The sequence below is a fragment of the Corythoichthys intestinalis genome, chromosome 4 (genome assembly GCF_030265065.1).
Source record: "Corythoichthys intestinalis isolate RoL2023-P3 chromosome 4, ASM3026506v1, whole genome shotgun sequence".
Lineage (NCBI taxonomy): Eukaryota > Metazoa > Chordata > Actinopteri > Syngnathiformes > Syngnathidae > Corythoichthys > Corythoichthys intestinalis.
Window position 1 is genome coordinate 28,609,875 of NC_080398.1, and position 14,539 is coordinate 28,624,413.

Genomic DNA, 14,539 nt, shown 5'->3' on the forward strand with positions numbered 1-14,539 from the left:
AACAAACAATAACCGAAATAAACTGACAAGCTATTCAACCAGCATGTTTCCAAACGCAGCAGTTCAAAACTACATTGCCCATAATGCTTAGCGCAGCTGAGCTCACTGATTCCTACCCTATTGGCGAGTACGGGAGCCGAGGCAAAATCAGACTTTGCTATAAAAGTTTAGAATCATCTGCAGCGCAAACACCAAACCGGATTTTACAGATTACACCAGTACAAATCTCCGCCAAAAGTCAACAGTTGCCATTAGCCTATATGCGTATTTATCGTAAAAAAAAAACTCATAAAAAACAGCTATTTAAAATATAATACTGGCATTCCACCAAATAAACTAACGCAGAACAATTACAAGACTCATACAATATACTGCATCTCTGTGTACACATATAACCCTCTATACAACAATAGACACGTGATCGACATTAACAGGAGATAAAGTTACAGAAAGCTGTTTGGAGCCACGTCTTTTAGAACTCCTTATTGAACTCCTTACTGTAGTCTGATCTCTCGCCAAAACGTCAGTAGATGGTGGTAATTCCCCATGAAACAAAGGGTAAACTGCCAACAAAAAAGAACAAGATCTACTCCTTCTCCTGCCCCTACTAGTAGGAGCCACATAAACGCTGGCAGGCGCTGCCCCATAGCGGCCGGAGGGATTCTCTTCAAATTGGTCCCGTGAAAAATCATAAAAACCAGACATTTTCATGAATTTATGAAACCCGGCCGGACGCTCCAGAGGGCATGTAATAAGAGGACTTGTCCGGGCAAAAGAGGATGTTTGGTCACCCTACAGTTAACAGGTTGAACCCTCTTTGCCAAACTGCTGTCTCTTGTGAAAATTGCAACTGTATTCAGTGTATTTCATGTTTGCACACGCAGTTCAAAGAAATTATTAAAAATTATGTTGCTTTCCATGAAAAATGCGTTGACTGGGTTACTTAAATCTCAAAGCACCACCGTATTTAGTTTCCAGGGACTTTAAAACAAATGGATGGAGCTCTTCTGTCTATCCATGATCAGACGTAAACACACCCACACACATATATTTCGGGGGGAAAAAAACTGATGTCATGTCCTTACATCTTCCCATCCTCTCCCAGGTGTCCAGGAAATGACATCCAAGAAGGGATTGGCCAGGTAGCCGTCAGCGTCGAAAGAGTAATCTCGTCCACCAAGCGTGATGTTGCTGAAGTACCTGTGTAGCGATAGACGGAGGAGACGGGAAGAGACGGTAAGATTATAAAAGCAAACACATCCTGTCTGGTGGCTGTCAGACTTCATTTGGTGATTAGATCTATGCTCAAGTAATCAGACGCACTGTGTTGCGAGGATTTGGACTGTGAAGCAACTAATAAATTCTTTTGTCTGATAATCCCGCTGGACAGACATTTTAATTGTCAGCTCATGTTAACTCGTCTGCTTCAGAGCTGCACATTGGAGAGTCGCTGTGTAGTTGCAGACAGCGAACAGCAGATAGCAGTATGAATAAAAATGGCAACCATAGCATCATCTGGAAACTGGACGTAGTTCATAAGCAAATGAGAGCAATCCATTAATCATGTCCTTTTAATTGCCACACTTGCGCTGTGATTCATTTACAAATGTCACAGCAAATAAGGTAATGAATTAAATCTTTGCCTCATTTTCCTGCCTAATGTATCCATACAATGTGATGTTTACAGTATCTTTAAGGAGCTGGAATGATTGGCATTAAAAATGAACAGAGATGATAGGCACAACCATTTGGGCTACCTGTGAGAGTGCGCCGCTGTCTGTTTGCACAGGCTAAGAGGAATATATTAAAGGGGATCATTAATATACATGAGACATGGTCTGCTTGCTACAGATGCCGAGGTAATTTTGCCAACTCACAACCAGACATAGCAACAAAATCTATTTTGCATGGATGGTTGCCAGCTCGAAAATTCATATCCCTTTAAGGCCGAGTTATGCTTCCGCGTCAGACCTGCCCCGTCAACGAAGACCCGATTTACAACCCTGCGCCGTAGCCTCTCTGGGTCCTTCTTTTTTTTGTCTGACTTCACGTCGCGTCAACGCGTGTGATGTGGTGAAAATGGGCTATGATTGGTCCGCTCAGACTGTTGTTTCCGGTTGAGCGGGAAATCACCACCATTCTCAAAAATTGTTTTTCTACACGCAAAAATGGACCAAGCCGACGAGAGTATCAACGAAGAGCAAGTACGACAACTTCTACAATGTCTCGTCAAGACATTATGAAGATTGCCAAATGGCAAGCAATTCGTGGGCGGAGATTGCTGAAAATACAGGGCTGGAGGTCAGCCAGCGATTAAATAAAAAAAATGAAAGAACCACCGAGACAGGTACAGTGTGTGTTCGGAATCGAATGGCCACACTAAGCGGTGATCCACTCGGCCAAAAACTGCCAGCTTTTTATCATTTTATGTCGTATTTTTGGTCGGTGCACTTCATCATTTATTGTGTACATATGTTTGCTGTGAGTCTGTGACTTATTTACGTGTCACACTTCAAGAATATGTAGAATAAAGCACAGGTTTGATGTCAAAAGAGTTGTTTTGATGTTTAATTTTCAACAACAGACAGTTCACACACGATACATCATCACTGATTGAGAGTGCCTCGGTGCTTTTATGATAACGTTAACATCAACGCAGTTTGGGAAATTCTATAAACGCCCGAAATCTGATATGGCTTCCCACTGGCTGTTTGTAGGACACGGCAAACAAATCGGGCTGGAGGGCTTTGCAGACCTCGGACAAAACGCTGGACGCACTGCTTGACGCCAGTTTGAAGCTAGCCGTTAAAGCTAACTGGTTTCCACCCGAGGCTAGAACTCTCTATGCGATATCAAAAGTTGGACAAACCGCCTCGAAGCCGTCTTCTGCGTCGCCTGCGCCTCAACATTTGTATGATCAACATTTATTCAGTCTTGATGAGCTGAAGATCCACATTCAAGCGTACCATCTTGCAGTGTTTAATTTTTCTCCGTTAAACCACACAAGAGGAAGTCAACAAGCATTCCCCAAAACCGTACAAACATAACACCACACCGCTCTAGTGGCTTGGCGGTGAATTACAGAGCAACACGTCACCTGGCCGGAGAACCATCGAATGTCAAATGACGCCGTAGTCGCTGCGCCATCACCGCAACGCGGGACTATAACTCAGGCTTTACCTCCATTCACCAACTTCACCGTCATTCCCCTCCATTCACTCCCTGCATTGAACCAACTCATTTCCCCGCATTCACTCCATTCATTCTCAATTTCTTTGCCTTCCTCTTTCAAATTTTGTGTCTGCACCTAGCCTGCTGTCTCTTACTTTAATCCAGGGGTGTCCAAACTTTTTGTCAAGTGGCCAGATTTGGTGCGGTAAAAATGTGGGAGGGCGATCCTGGCTGACGTCCTTTACGTAGAACAATATATTTAAGCAAATTTTAGCAAGCCATTCTGTGTGTCACATTTGCTTTATTATTGTTTTTAATTAATCATTTCAACAATCTCGCAACTAGCCTTTGTGGTGTTCTCTTTTGACTCTCGGGCTCTTGCGAAATACGGCTGCTGTGAAATTTAACTAGCTTCAAGTTGCTTCAATTTCTTCAATTTCTCGCTGCGTATCTTCCCTGTAATCTTGTCTAGAGCTGCAGCTATCAAATATTTTAGTAGTCGATTAATCGATGGTCTGCGTGGTTTGAATAATCGAGTAATCGGATAAGGAACATGAAAAATTAAAATAACTGAGCTGAGCCTCAAACGGTATATACTGTATATACAGTATATACAGTATATATATATACATATATATATATATATGTTTATATATATGTTTATATATATTTATATATATATATATATATATATATATATATATATATATATATATATATATATATATATATATATATATATAATACTAGGGGTGTCAAACGATGAAAAATTTTAATCGAGTTAATTACAGCTTAAAAATTAATTAATCGTAATTAATCGCAATTTATCGCAATTCAAACCATCTATAAAATATGCCATATTTTTCTGTAAATTATTGTTGGAATGGAAAGATAAGACACAAAATGGATGTATAACATACGGTACATAAGTACTGTATTTCTTTATTATACCAATAAATCAATAAGATGGCATTACCATTATTAACATTCTGTTAAAGCGATCCATGGATAGAAAGACTTGTAGTTCTTAAAAGATAAATGTTAGTACAAGTTATAGAAATTTTTTATCAAAACCCCTCTTAATGTTTTCGTTTTATTAAAATTTGTAAAATTTTCAATTAAAAAATGGACTAGTAGCCCGCCATTGTTGATGTCAATAATTACTTACACAATGCTCATGGGTGCTGAAGCCTATAAAATCAGTCGCAGCCAAGCGCCAGCAGAGGGCAATAAAACTCAGAAAAACATAACAAGTACACATTTCACTTTATTGTCATTTTAATCTGTTTGAGCGGGGCATTTGTGCGTTAATTACGTCAAATATTTTAACATGATTAATTTAAAAAATTAATTACCGCCCGTTAACGCGATAATTTTGACAGCCCTAATATATACAGTATATACATACAGTACTGTGCAAAAGTTTTAGGCAGGACACCTGCCTAAGCCTTTTGCACAGTACTGTATATATATATATATATATAATATATACAGTGAAGAACAATATATTTATATATATATATATATATATATATATATATATATATATATATATATATATATATATATATAATATATACAGTGGGGAGAACAAGTATTTGATACACTGCCAATGGGTTTTCCCATTGACTGTGGATCAAATACTTGTTCTCCCCACTGTATACGTCATTCAAGAAAAGTTTAGGGCAAGTGCCTATTTTTGGTTATTTAAAAAAAAAAAAAAAAAAAAAAAATATATATATATATATATATATATATATATATATATATATATATATATATATATATATTAAATGAGGATCAATGTATAACAAAAGAACAACTGGCTAACTTACATAGAAAAAGTCCGCTAGCTTAAATGCTAATGTTATCTATTTTATTTATTTATTTATTATTTTTTACAATGCTCTTAACAAATGGCTCAGACACAAATTCCCACAAAAAAATGGCTAAATATACCTTTAAAATTAAAAAACATTAGCTCAAACAATAACTTAGCTTACGTTGGTCTTCACAGAGAGCAGTTGGATTCAGCTACGTGAAAAGAAGCAGACCAGAGGGCAGTGTATCCACCCTCATCAATAAAACTAATTGCAAAAACTTTAAAAATAAACCATTTGTTAGGTTTTGTGTTGGGTTTTTCCTAGTGTGACTTGTTTCTGTGATTACCCATTGATTTCACCTGTGTGTGTTCTCCCAGTGTATCCTGCAATCTGCATCCACCTGTGTTACCCAGCTGTTCCTCGTCTCGTTACCCCTTGTCTGCGTGTGTATATAATGACCCAGTTTCTTGTCACCCCTTGTTGCGTCATTGTCAATGTCAGCGTCTACGTCCGTGTCAAAGCCAAGATCTGCCAAGCCCTCGTGTTCTGTGTAAGTTTTTGAAAAGCAGTCTTTTGTTAGTGGTACTTTTGTTTGCCTCAGTGTTAAGACTTTTTGGATTCCCCGGTCGTTTTGTTGATACTTTGTTTTTTGTTGGCATTGATTAAAACGTTTTTGCACCGTCTACCTGCCTCGCCTCACCTTCCCTGCATTTGGGTCCACACACCTCCTGCCTGCCCATGCACCACGTGACACCATTAAAACTGCACTTTAATTAAAGGAATACTCGAAGCAACAAAATTTAATTAAAATATTTTTTTTTTGTAATCGAATACTCGAGTTAATCGATTAATCGTTGTAGCACTAATCTTGTCATACATGTCTTGTCTTGTTCGGTAATATCGCCTCACAATGAACTCTTTAAAAACAGCGACTGTCTCTGCAAATGTGGCAGACACAGTCGTTGCGTATTTCAGTGAAGAAATAGTCAAATTTCCACCTATCCTTGAAGCGTCGGCCGTCGCAGTCAACTTTTTTTGTTGTTGTCGCCATTTTAGAAAATTGGAAGAGTCACACGGGGTAATGTTGCTTAGAGTGCTGTTGCCTTTTAGTGGGTGAATGAGGAACAGCATTTAGTGTGTAAGCTACTTCATCAGCTGGTAGCAGTACTGTTGACCAATTTATTAAGTCTGTGTGCGGGCCAGACGTTATTGATTTTATGACAGAGGCTAGGGGCCGGATGAAATTTGACCACGGGCCGCATTTGGCCCCCGGGCTTGACTTTGGACATGCCTGCTTTAATCTCTTCACTCACCTCATCCTGCCCCGCATTCTCTGTGTCTGATTGGCATCCGTCATGCAGTTGGTGACAAAGTTCGGCCCGCCTGTCGTCCCATAATCCTTGCGCATGGCCACGGCCCCGTGCGTCAATACCGACACGCCTCTTGCGATCCTGCGGCGGGGTTCGTCCCTCCACCCCTGGGGCCGCACGGCAAACAGAGCCCTGGGCAGGCTCTCCATGCCTAAACCTGAGAGCGCCGGCCCCACGGCGAACCACATGTGAGAGGCTCCGGCCTGACCCGCGGCCCAGGCCGCTCGGAAGACCAGTTCGGCCTCCTCCTGAGAGCAGTACAGCAAGCGGACCTGGAGGACAGCAGGAAAGCGGGGAGGGATCGGGCAGGTGGGGAGACACACACACACACACACATACAAGCTAGTGAGATAAGGAGGGGACAGGGGAGACATGGAGAGAGACAGGGTTGGAGAAGTAAGGGAGAAAGATAGAGCTGGAGCAGAGGTGCACCTGAACTGGAGGGGAGGAGGTGCTTGGATAGGCAAGGCCACGTTGAGAGATAACAAAGGTGTTGGGCCAAAAAAGGAGGAGAGACAGCGGCAAAGTGATGTGATAAGACTCAAGCGGGTGTATTATTCAGAAAGTGAGAGCGAATGGAAAAAAGTAATCAGTGATGAGAAAACATACACCACTCCTGTGAGGATGGAATTGAGGAAAAGGGATTGTTGGCAAAGAAAAGAAAAAGATGACATACTTGGATCAAATCGTGGCCTGGTGCGATAAACGGTATTTGCCTAAGATGGAGTGAGATGAAGCTGTGAATGCTATGAATAAGAAGACAGAAGGAAGGCAACAGTGGGGGGAAAAATCATCAGTAATAGCATAGGAGCTCTAGGGATGGTCAGAAAATTGACCAAAGGGGCTCTGCAAAGGGTTAGGGAGGATAGAGAGACTGAAAGCCAATTTTGAGAATCGCACATTCATTGAATTTTGAACTGTAATGGGTTGGCGAAACAATCATGCCTGCATGCCAATAAACCTCCAGTGAATTAAGCAGGGGATGAGAGTGACGTGGGAGAAGGAGGAAGATAGACGCTCAAATACAGAATGGGAGACTAAATTAAAAGGGATAGGAGAGAACCCGTGTTATAAACACACACACACAAAAAATAGAGAAAGAGAGGAGCACACAACGGAAATACTGACGAGGCAGAAGCTGCAGAAGGAATGGAACAAAAGATATATCGTAAGAGATTCAAGAAAAATTGATCCCGGGACCAAGCCATGCACAATATAGAGGACATTACCATAAAATGCATGTGCCAGGAAGCAGGAAAGCGGGAAGGGGGCGAGCATATAATGCAAACTCACACAGCATCACTAAATGATCACAAGCGTTTATTAGCCTTTTCACTAGAGAACATCTCAAAGAAAAGCTGGAGCTGCATGTTGGCAACAAGCCGCAGGCAGTGTGTTATATTAACGGTGACACTAGCAGAGTGCAGCCTTGGAAATACAAAACACATGCCCTTCGCAAACACACAATCACATTCTCTCACAGTACCACTGCGGCCATGCCGGCACATTGGCGGCGACATTGAGACCCTGACCGTAGGCATGCTGCAAGAGGGACGGCGGACCGGATGTTAGTAATAAAGAATGGCCACACAGATACGTGTCGACATGAAGGGGTACAGGGCAGTGGGGGAGGAATGGGAGCTTGTCTCCGGGCAAAGAAACACATAAGCGAGTAAAGAATAAGGAGACAAAAGATGGTTGTAATTTTAAACAAGAGTAGCATGAGGTCAAAGAGGGAGTTTAAGGAGGATGAATGGAGGAAAGATGGAAGGAGGTGGATAGAAAAGAACGAGGCAGTCAGAGCAGGCATACAAAGGAGAATGAGGTACAAGCCAAAACCATGAGTCTTTGCGGTCAAGGTTAGAGCTCAGCCGGACGGCTTAGCAAAAATTACAGCTCATCATCATCATTTCTTTTTTATTCCACCAAGAGTCCATCATCCACAGCGTATACATATTTAAAAAGTTGATTCAGCGCATGCAAGATGATGTCGCATCTGTTTAAGCTCGACAAGATCTCTTGAGAATTGATTAGGAAATCAAATGAAGCATTAAACACTAGTATGTTTCAACTGGGCTTTTTTCCAATGACATGCACCTTACTCTGGGCATGCATAAAAACGTCCTGTAGTAGCACTTGTGATAATCATGCTTCCCTAAAAATGCTTAATTTTGTATCCATTCTTCTAAAAGGTAAATCGTTTTTTGTGCAAAATCCTGGAAAGCTCTCTCACTAGTAGACATGCTGTTTTCTGACATTCATGGTCTTTCATGTACTTGCCCAGCCAGGCTTCTAAAATGCGTTGAGGCAATTCTATCATGGTCATGACTGGTTGCTTCTTGGCAGATTTTTCATTGCAATATTTGAGGTGACACAAAACTCTGGACAGTATAGTGTTGTAATCCAATTTTTTAGTCAGCTATACAGTAGATAGGTAGTCTAACTTTTCAGTCAGCCATACCGTATTAGTTTAATTTGATCAGGAATATAATGAACATGTACATGTACAGTAATACAGGCGGCGAAATTTGCCGTTTTGAAATCAAAAAGGGTGACCTAAGTGAATTGTGTAGATCCGAGTGGAAAATTTTAAAGGGACAGGGTCGGGAAATGTTTTTTAAATGTCGGACGCTTAGTATGCAAGCGGGGAAAGCAAAGCCAAAAAAGTGCACCAGAGTGGCCAAAACATTGACTTATTTCAACGAAACAGAGAAGGGTACACTGTTGTGTCCTGTCTCTTCAATAACTAGCTTGGCTACACGTCGGCCGTGAACGAACACCTAAAGCGCCGTCACCCAGTTGTAATTTTGGAAGACGACAGGAGACAATTACAAGTTGGCAGATCGTAAGTCCATTTAACTACCAAATGACATGTTTTATTGAAGTTGCTAAGCCTGTCGCGATATGCAATGAGTCCATTTATCGCACGGTACATAAAAATGAGGGCGGTATTTTTCACGGCTGCGTTTAATCACCGCGCGCGTATGCTGATGGCATATAAAATTCAGTTCCTTTGGTCATCAACACACCGTAGAATTCAGGTTCAGACATAACAAATAAGGAAACACATCTATATTAAACACCGTAAACGTTAGCATTGCTACATTGCGGCTAATGAGGAAAAAAGACAACCTACTTTAGCCTGCTATAAAACATTGGCAGTCTTCTCCAAAACGCAAACTTGCGGTTAAAAGGTGTCACTTCAAACATGAAAAATCGCTGGTTAACAGGATTTGCAAATGAAAAAATGAAGAAAAAAAAAGATTACTGACACCACATGCAATCACAAAAGCTTTTTTTGCTTTTTTTTTTAGTGTAAGGCTTATGGTTAGTGGTTTAGTTAACATACTTCCGGTGAACATTTCAAAATTAAAAGCACGTCATGTTCGTCATATAAATAACGATTTCTGGCATTAATCCGACATACTTCAGGATTCAGATTCTACACTAATAATAGCTTTAAAATAACACCCTTTATGAAAAATCTGATTGGCAATAAATAATTATTATACTACTATTATATATAGTAGTATAATATAATATTAATGGTAGATATTTTTTTTAATGATTTTGTTTTAATAATGTTGGAAAGGCGAAGTCAGTGTTCTGAATCTGTTTACATTCCGTTCTTTTGCACAAGTTAATGCTAACAGCATTTGACGTCATTGTTTATTTATTGTTGTTAATTACGTGTTTATTTGTACTTTAATAATTAATTAATAAATAATAGATAAATATAAATAATAAATAAAGAATTTAAGTTTTCCAAAATGTTTTTGTGAATTAATAAGTGTCATCAAAATTTCATCGCTAAATTAGTAAAAAAAAAAAAAAAAAAAGGGGGGGGGGGATATTGGGGTAGTCGACTAATCGTAAAAATAGTCGGCTGACTAATCGGGAGAAAAGAAGTCGTTTGGGACAGCCCTAGTTGTACAGTGTACCGGAATATATTTCCTCCACACCCTTCTCACCTTTTTAACACCTGACCCATTTTCATGCCTGTATTGACTTCATGTGTTGATTTACATTGTGTGGCCTTAAATTTTCTAATCGTGCCTCTAAAATATCTGGTTAGGGGCTACTGCTCTTCCAGTAAAAAAAACAATATTAAAAAAAATAATAATAATAAAGTCAGTCTTGCGCTATGCCAGTTATGCCATAATCACGTACGACCAAACTCCTTTCAGCTTTGCATATCCTTAAATCTGGGTAATTTTAGTGCATAGTACAAAACCAATTGGTGATAGCCTTTCCCTACGCAGTTTTTCTGGGCTATCTCTCTTAAGTTTTAAACAGTATATTTATTTTCTCTTAAACTTCCAATTCCATCTCTTCAAGCTTCATTTCATTGTGAAAAGCATCAGAATCAACTAAATGCAAAACATTTGAAACTATAGAATTTTCCACCACCTTTGCATCTATTGGCCGCGATTTTGTAAATGTGGCACTTAGGCTAGGTTCATACTACAGGTCTTAATGCACGAATCCGATTTTTAAGAAGTTTTTCCAACTCGAGTCAGGCATTAACTCGACGGTCTGAACGGGACAAGTCACATAGAAGTGGACCATTTCAAATCCGATCTGAGTCACTTTCGTATGTGGATCAAATCCGATCTTGGCCACATTTTTTAGGAACGTGACTGGCGGTCTGAACTGTCAACACTCCCAATTTACACTTACACTTACAGCCGTTAACGGGATAAATTTGATAACCTTAATTTAAACCTAAACTAAAGACTATGCATGAGTGTAACATATTATGTCTGTAACGTTAAATACAATTAGAAAACGATTTATTTTAAAAAATATATATATATTAAAAAAAGGCATGTCCGAATTTTTTTTGCTGATTCTGATACTTTGAAAATGACGTGATCGGCCGAGTCGGGGCAAACTGACGCACCGACGTCATTTCACGCACACACGTCAAGGCTCATGTGTGTGCGTGTATGTGTTCTATCAGTCCATATAACATGCATGCAAACTTGCCACCTTTCGGCGAAATTTCGCCGTTTTCAAATCAAAATGGGTCATTCTTCTGAATCACCTAGATCCGAGGAGAAAAAAATGGGGGGGGGGGGGGGGGTGGCTGTCAACGAGCCAGTGAAACCGTTAACTTCAAAACCGTAGTCCATGCTCAAAACTACACTCTAGTCCGATGACCTACACCTATCACCGCCACTCTCTTCTCCTGACAACAAATGACTGACAATAGTGAGAGACGGGAGCACAGTTAGCACCAATCAGCAATGAGGAGGCGGAACCCCTTTCCATCCCAACGTCTCGACCGACCCGTTGGAAATTGCGGCAAGGTAAGGGATTAATGTCAAAAATTGTTAACTTCTTAAAGCTAAAAGTTTGAGTGATGGCCTATTATAGTCTTCATAAATCATTCAATCGTGTCGTTCGATCCATTCCTGCGCTTGTGATGGTGTCTATAACACAAGTATTCGCTTAATTTCTTGATAACTGACTTCAGATAGTCCTCGATATTTCACCGCCTCGTAGAACGCAGTTACTCAATGTAGCTCTAACTGCGGATGGGCTAACTAGCGCCTTTCACACAGGGCTTTGCTAGTAAAGTTAGCGAACGTCAGTTGGAATCTGAATTGTCTCCAGTTGGCGTTGTGACGAGTTATTTAAGGCCCCTTTGTAAAGCGCTTGTTAACGATAAAAAAAAAAAAAAAAAGAAATAAATCATGAGCAATGAGGTAACTAGAGTGATGAACTAGTGCCTTCCATACAAGTCATGTCTGTCTGTGTCTGTCTGTCTGTCTGTCTGTCTATAACACATAATAGTTAGGTGAATGAGTGAATGGAATTTATACTGTACCTGTAAATTCATATTTTATGCTGTACAGCTGTTCTCTCCTTAATGCAAATGGAACATACTGTATATTTTATAATTTAGATTTTGTATAATTTGCTACTTAATGCGTCTTATATGTTCTGATTTCAGGATGAGATATTTAGATTTGTATATGTTAAATTATTATGTACTGTGTTTAATTCGAGATGTCTCTGGATGCACTGTGAAATGCACTTTTCCGCGCATGCCGTGTGTCCATGTTACTTTGTCACCTTTTTAACCCCTAACCAGTTTGCATGCCTGATATAAACTTTGAATAGAAGACTAAATAGGGATAATTAATTTCTGTTATTTGTGTCCTCTTTTTGGAATTGGTAGCATGTGTAATTTGTTTTGATGCTTCTGCGCATGAGGGTCTCTTTACTGAGCGCATCTCGTACTGCGAATGAGTGCGCATGCGTGATACGTGAACGGTCTCAATGGAGAAAGGCAGTCTGAACGGGCACGTCAAAAAAAAAAAACATATGGCAAATACATCGGATTTGTGCATTCAGAGTGGGGTGGCGTGGCTCATTGGTAGAGTAATTGTCCCCCAACCTGGAGGTTGTGGGTTCGATTCTTCGCCCTGATGAACTCGTCTAAGTGTCCTTGAGCAAGACACTGAACCCCACGTTGCTCCTGGTGCTGCGTCACCAGTAGGTGGATGGTGAGATAGTGTAAAGCGCTTTGAGCGCCTTGAAAGGTGGAAAAGCGCTATATAAGTGTAACACCATAAGTGTAACACCATTTAAGACCTGTAGTATGAACCTAGCCTTAGTGTGTTGCAAATTTGGAGAAAAGAAAGTTTGAAGAGCACAGTCTTATCAACGCGTGGCTAATGTCAAACTGTACATCTACAACTTCCTGCATAATAACAAGAAAAGATGATACAGATCACAGCATTAAGTAACTTGTGCAATATGCAGATAAAATCCCTCCTTGGATTCATGTACAGCCAACTTAATCTCAATTCCAAATCTTGTACCTCTCAGGCAAGGATTACAACTATTATCTTAAAGTTTTTCTAACTGAATTTTGCATTAGGGTATAAAAAAATTCCATTCCAACTCAATTATTGTTTGTATTTCTTCCCCCCTCAAGCAAGAAGCTTCCAACCGGGAACAAGAGAAAACCCAGTGCGTTAAATCTTTAGCACCATGTACTCTATAATTCTTGATAGAACGCCCTGTGCCACAATCCGTCGACAAATCCGTCAAAGTGACTTATGGTTTTTGTTGCACCGTTGAACTGTGAATGTGTTGGATGACGAGGGGAGAGCAGAACAGAGGGATAGAGGAGAGAGGGGGGAGAGAGAGCGATGCGGAGGGACCGAGGGAGAGACCAAGAAGGAAGGAAAAAGCCGGGAGGCCGCCTGTCACCGAGGGGGCCCCCCCTTTCAATGATATGCGCTGCACTTCCTCCCCTTTCCTCCCCCATTTTCCCCCCTCGCTCCCCCCTGTCTCACCTGCGCCTCGTTCTCCTTCAGCAGCCTGCGAGTGCGCGCACCCCCGGGGTCGTCAGTCACGTTCAGGACAACCACGCTCTTCTTTTCCCAGCCGATGAAGGAGCCGTCCGTCAGGCCCTCAACCACAGAAAGGAACTCCTGGTAACCGTGGTGGCGTGTAGACACCACAGAGAAAGCGGTCCAGTCGTACTCCTCCAGCACCTCAAATATGACCTCTAGTTGGAGGGCCGTCGAAGAGCTGAACTGGAGAAAGATGGAACCTGTTTCCTGATTTGGGGAAAGACAGCAGCAGACTTGGTTAAAATAAATCACAAAGGAAAACAAAAAAAGTATACCCTAGTGTAAACCTGAGGCTAAAACACCGCCATTTAGTGCTAGGATATCACTTTAAAGAGTTTATCTCTCTAGACTAAAGGGGTTTATTTATGCACAAGACTGAGGCGTCGCAGGGCTTGAAGTTTTAATGGAGCTCGTGCAGCTGCAGGGCTAAAACATCTTGGATTGTCGCGCGGATTCCTGTGAAGTCCAGATGGGAGTGTTGCTAAAAAAGTATGTTCACGGCAGGAAGGAGGAGAGGGAAGAGGACGTCGCAAGGCTACAGTGCATCTTTCAAGGAAGTTCATCAGAAGTGCTACAATTTAATCACTGGCAAAAAGCAAATGCGGGCTTTTTGGATAATCGTTTGAGCATTTGCTCGGTATCCTTCATGTTCAACTTCATGTTAATTTGCTCACACTCTTTGTCCTCAATTGGAAGACAATCTCAGATTACTATGACCTGGATAACTGAGAATTTATTAAGAAGCAAATTTGAACTACCGTAATTTCCCGAATATAAGGCGCACTCGTGTATAATGCGCACC

At 40.8% G+C, this 14,539-nt stretch overlaps 1 protein-coding gene and 1 long non-coding RNA gene across 3 annotated transcripts in view; one reads left to right on the forward strand and one right to left on the reverse strand.

The window, feature by feature from the left end:
- The window catches only part of LOC130914457 (glutamate receptor ionotropic, NMDA 2D), a 176,455-nt gene that overhangs the window by 81,254 nt on the left and 80,662 nt on the right, over positions 1-14,539 (reverse strand). Inside the window, exons 4-6 of one of the 2 annotated variants that reach the window (XM_057833666.1) lie at positions 13,678-13,944; positions 6,308-6,636; positions 1,086-1,200 (exon numbers count right to left, since the gene is read on the reverse strand). In XM_057833666.1, coding sequence (XP_057689649.1) covers positions 1,086-1,200; positions 6,308-6,636; positions 13,678-13,944 — 711 coding nt within the window. Of the gene's footprint in view, positions 1-1,085; positions 1,201-6,307; positions 6,637-7,040; positions 13,615-13,677; positions 13,945-14,539 lie in introns of those variants that run through there. The other variant, XM_057833668.1, reaches the window with a different exon arrangement.
- The window catches only part of LOC130914458 (uncharacterized), a 63,330-nt gene that overhangs the window by 4,659 nt on the left and 44,132 nt on the right, over positions 1-14,539 (forward strand). The window contains exon 2 of the long non-coding RNA XR_009062927.1: positions 1,106-1,236. This is a non-coding gene — a long non-coding RNA (uncharacterized LOC130914458). The remainder of the gene's footprint in view (positions 1-1,105; positions 1,237-14,539) is intronic.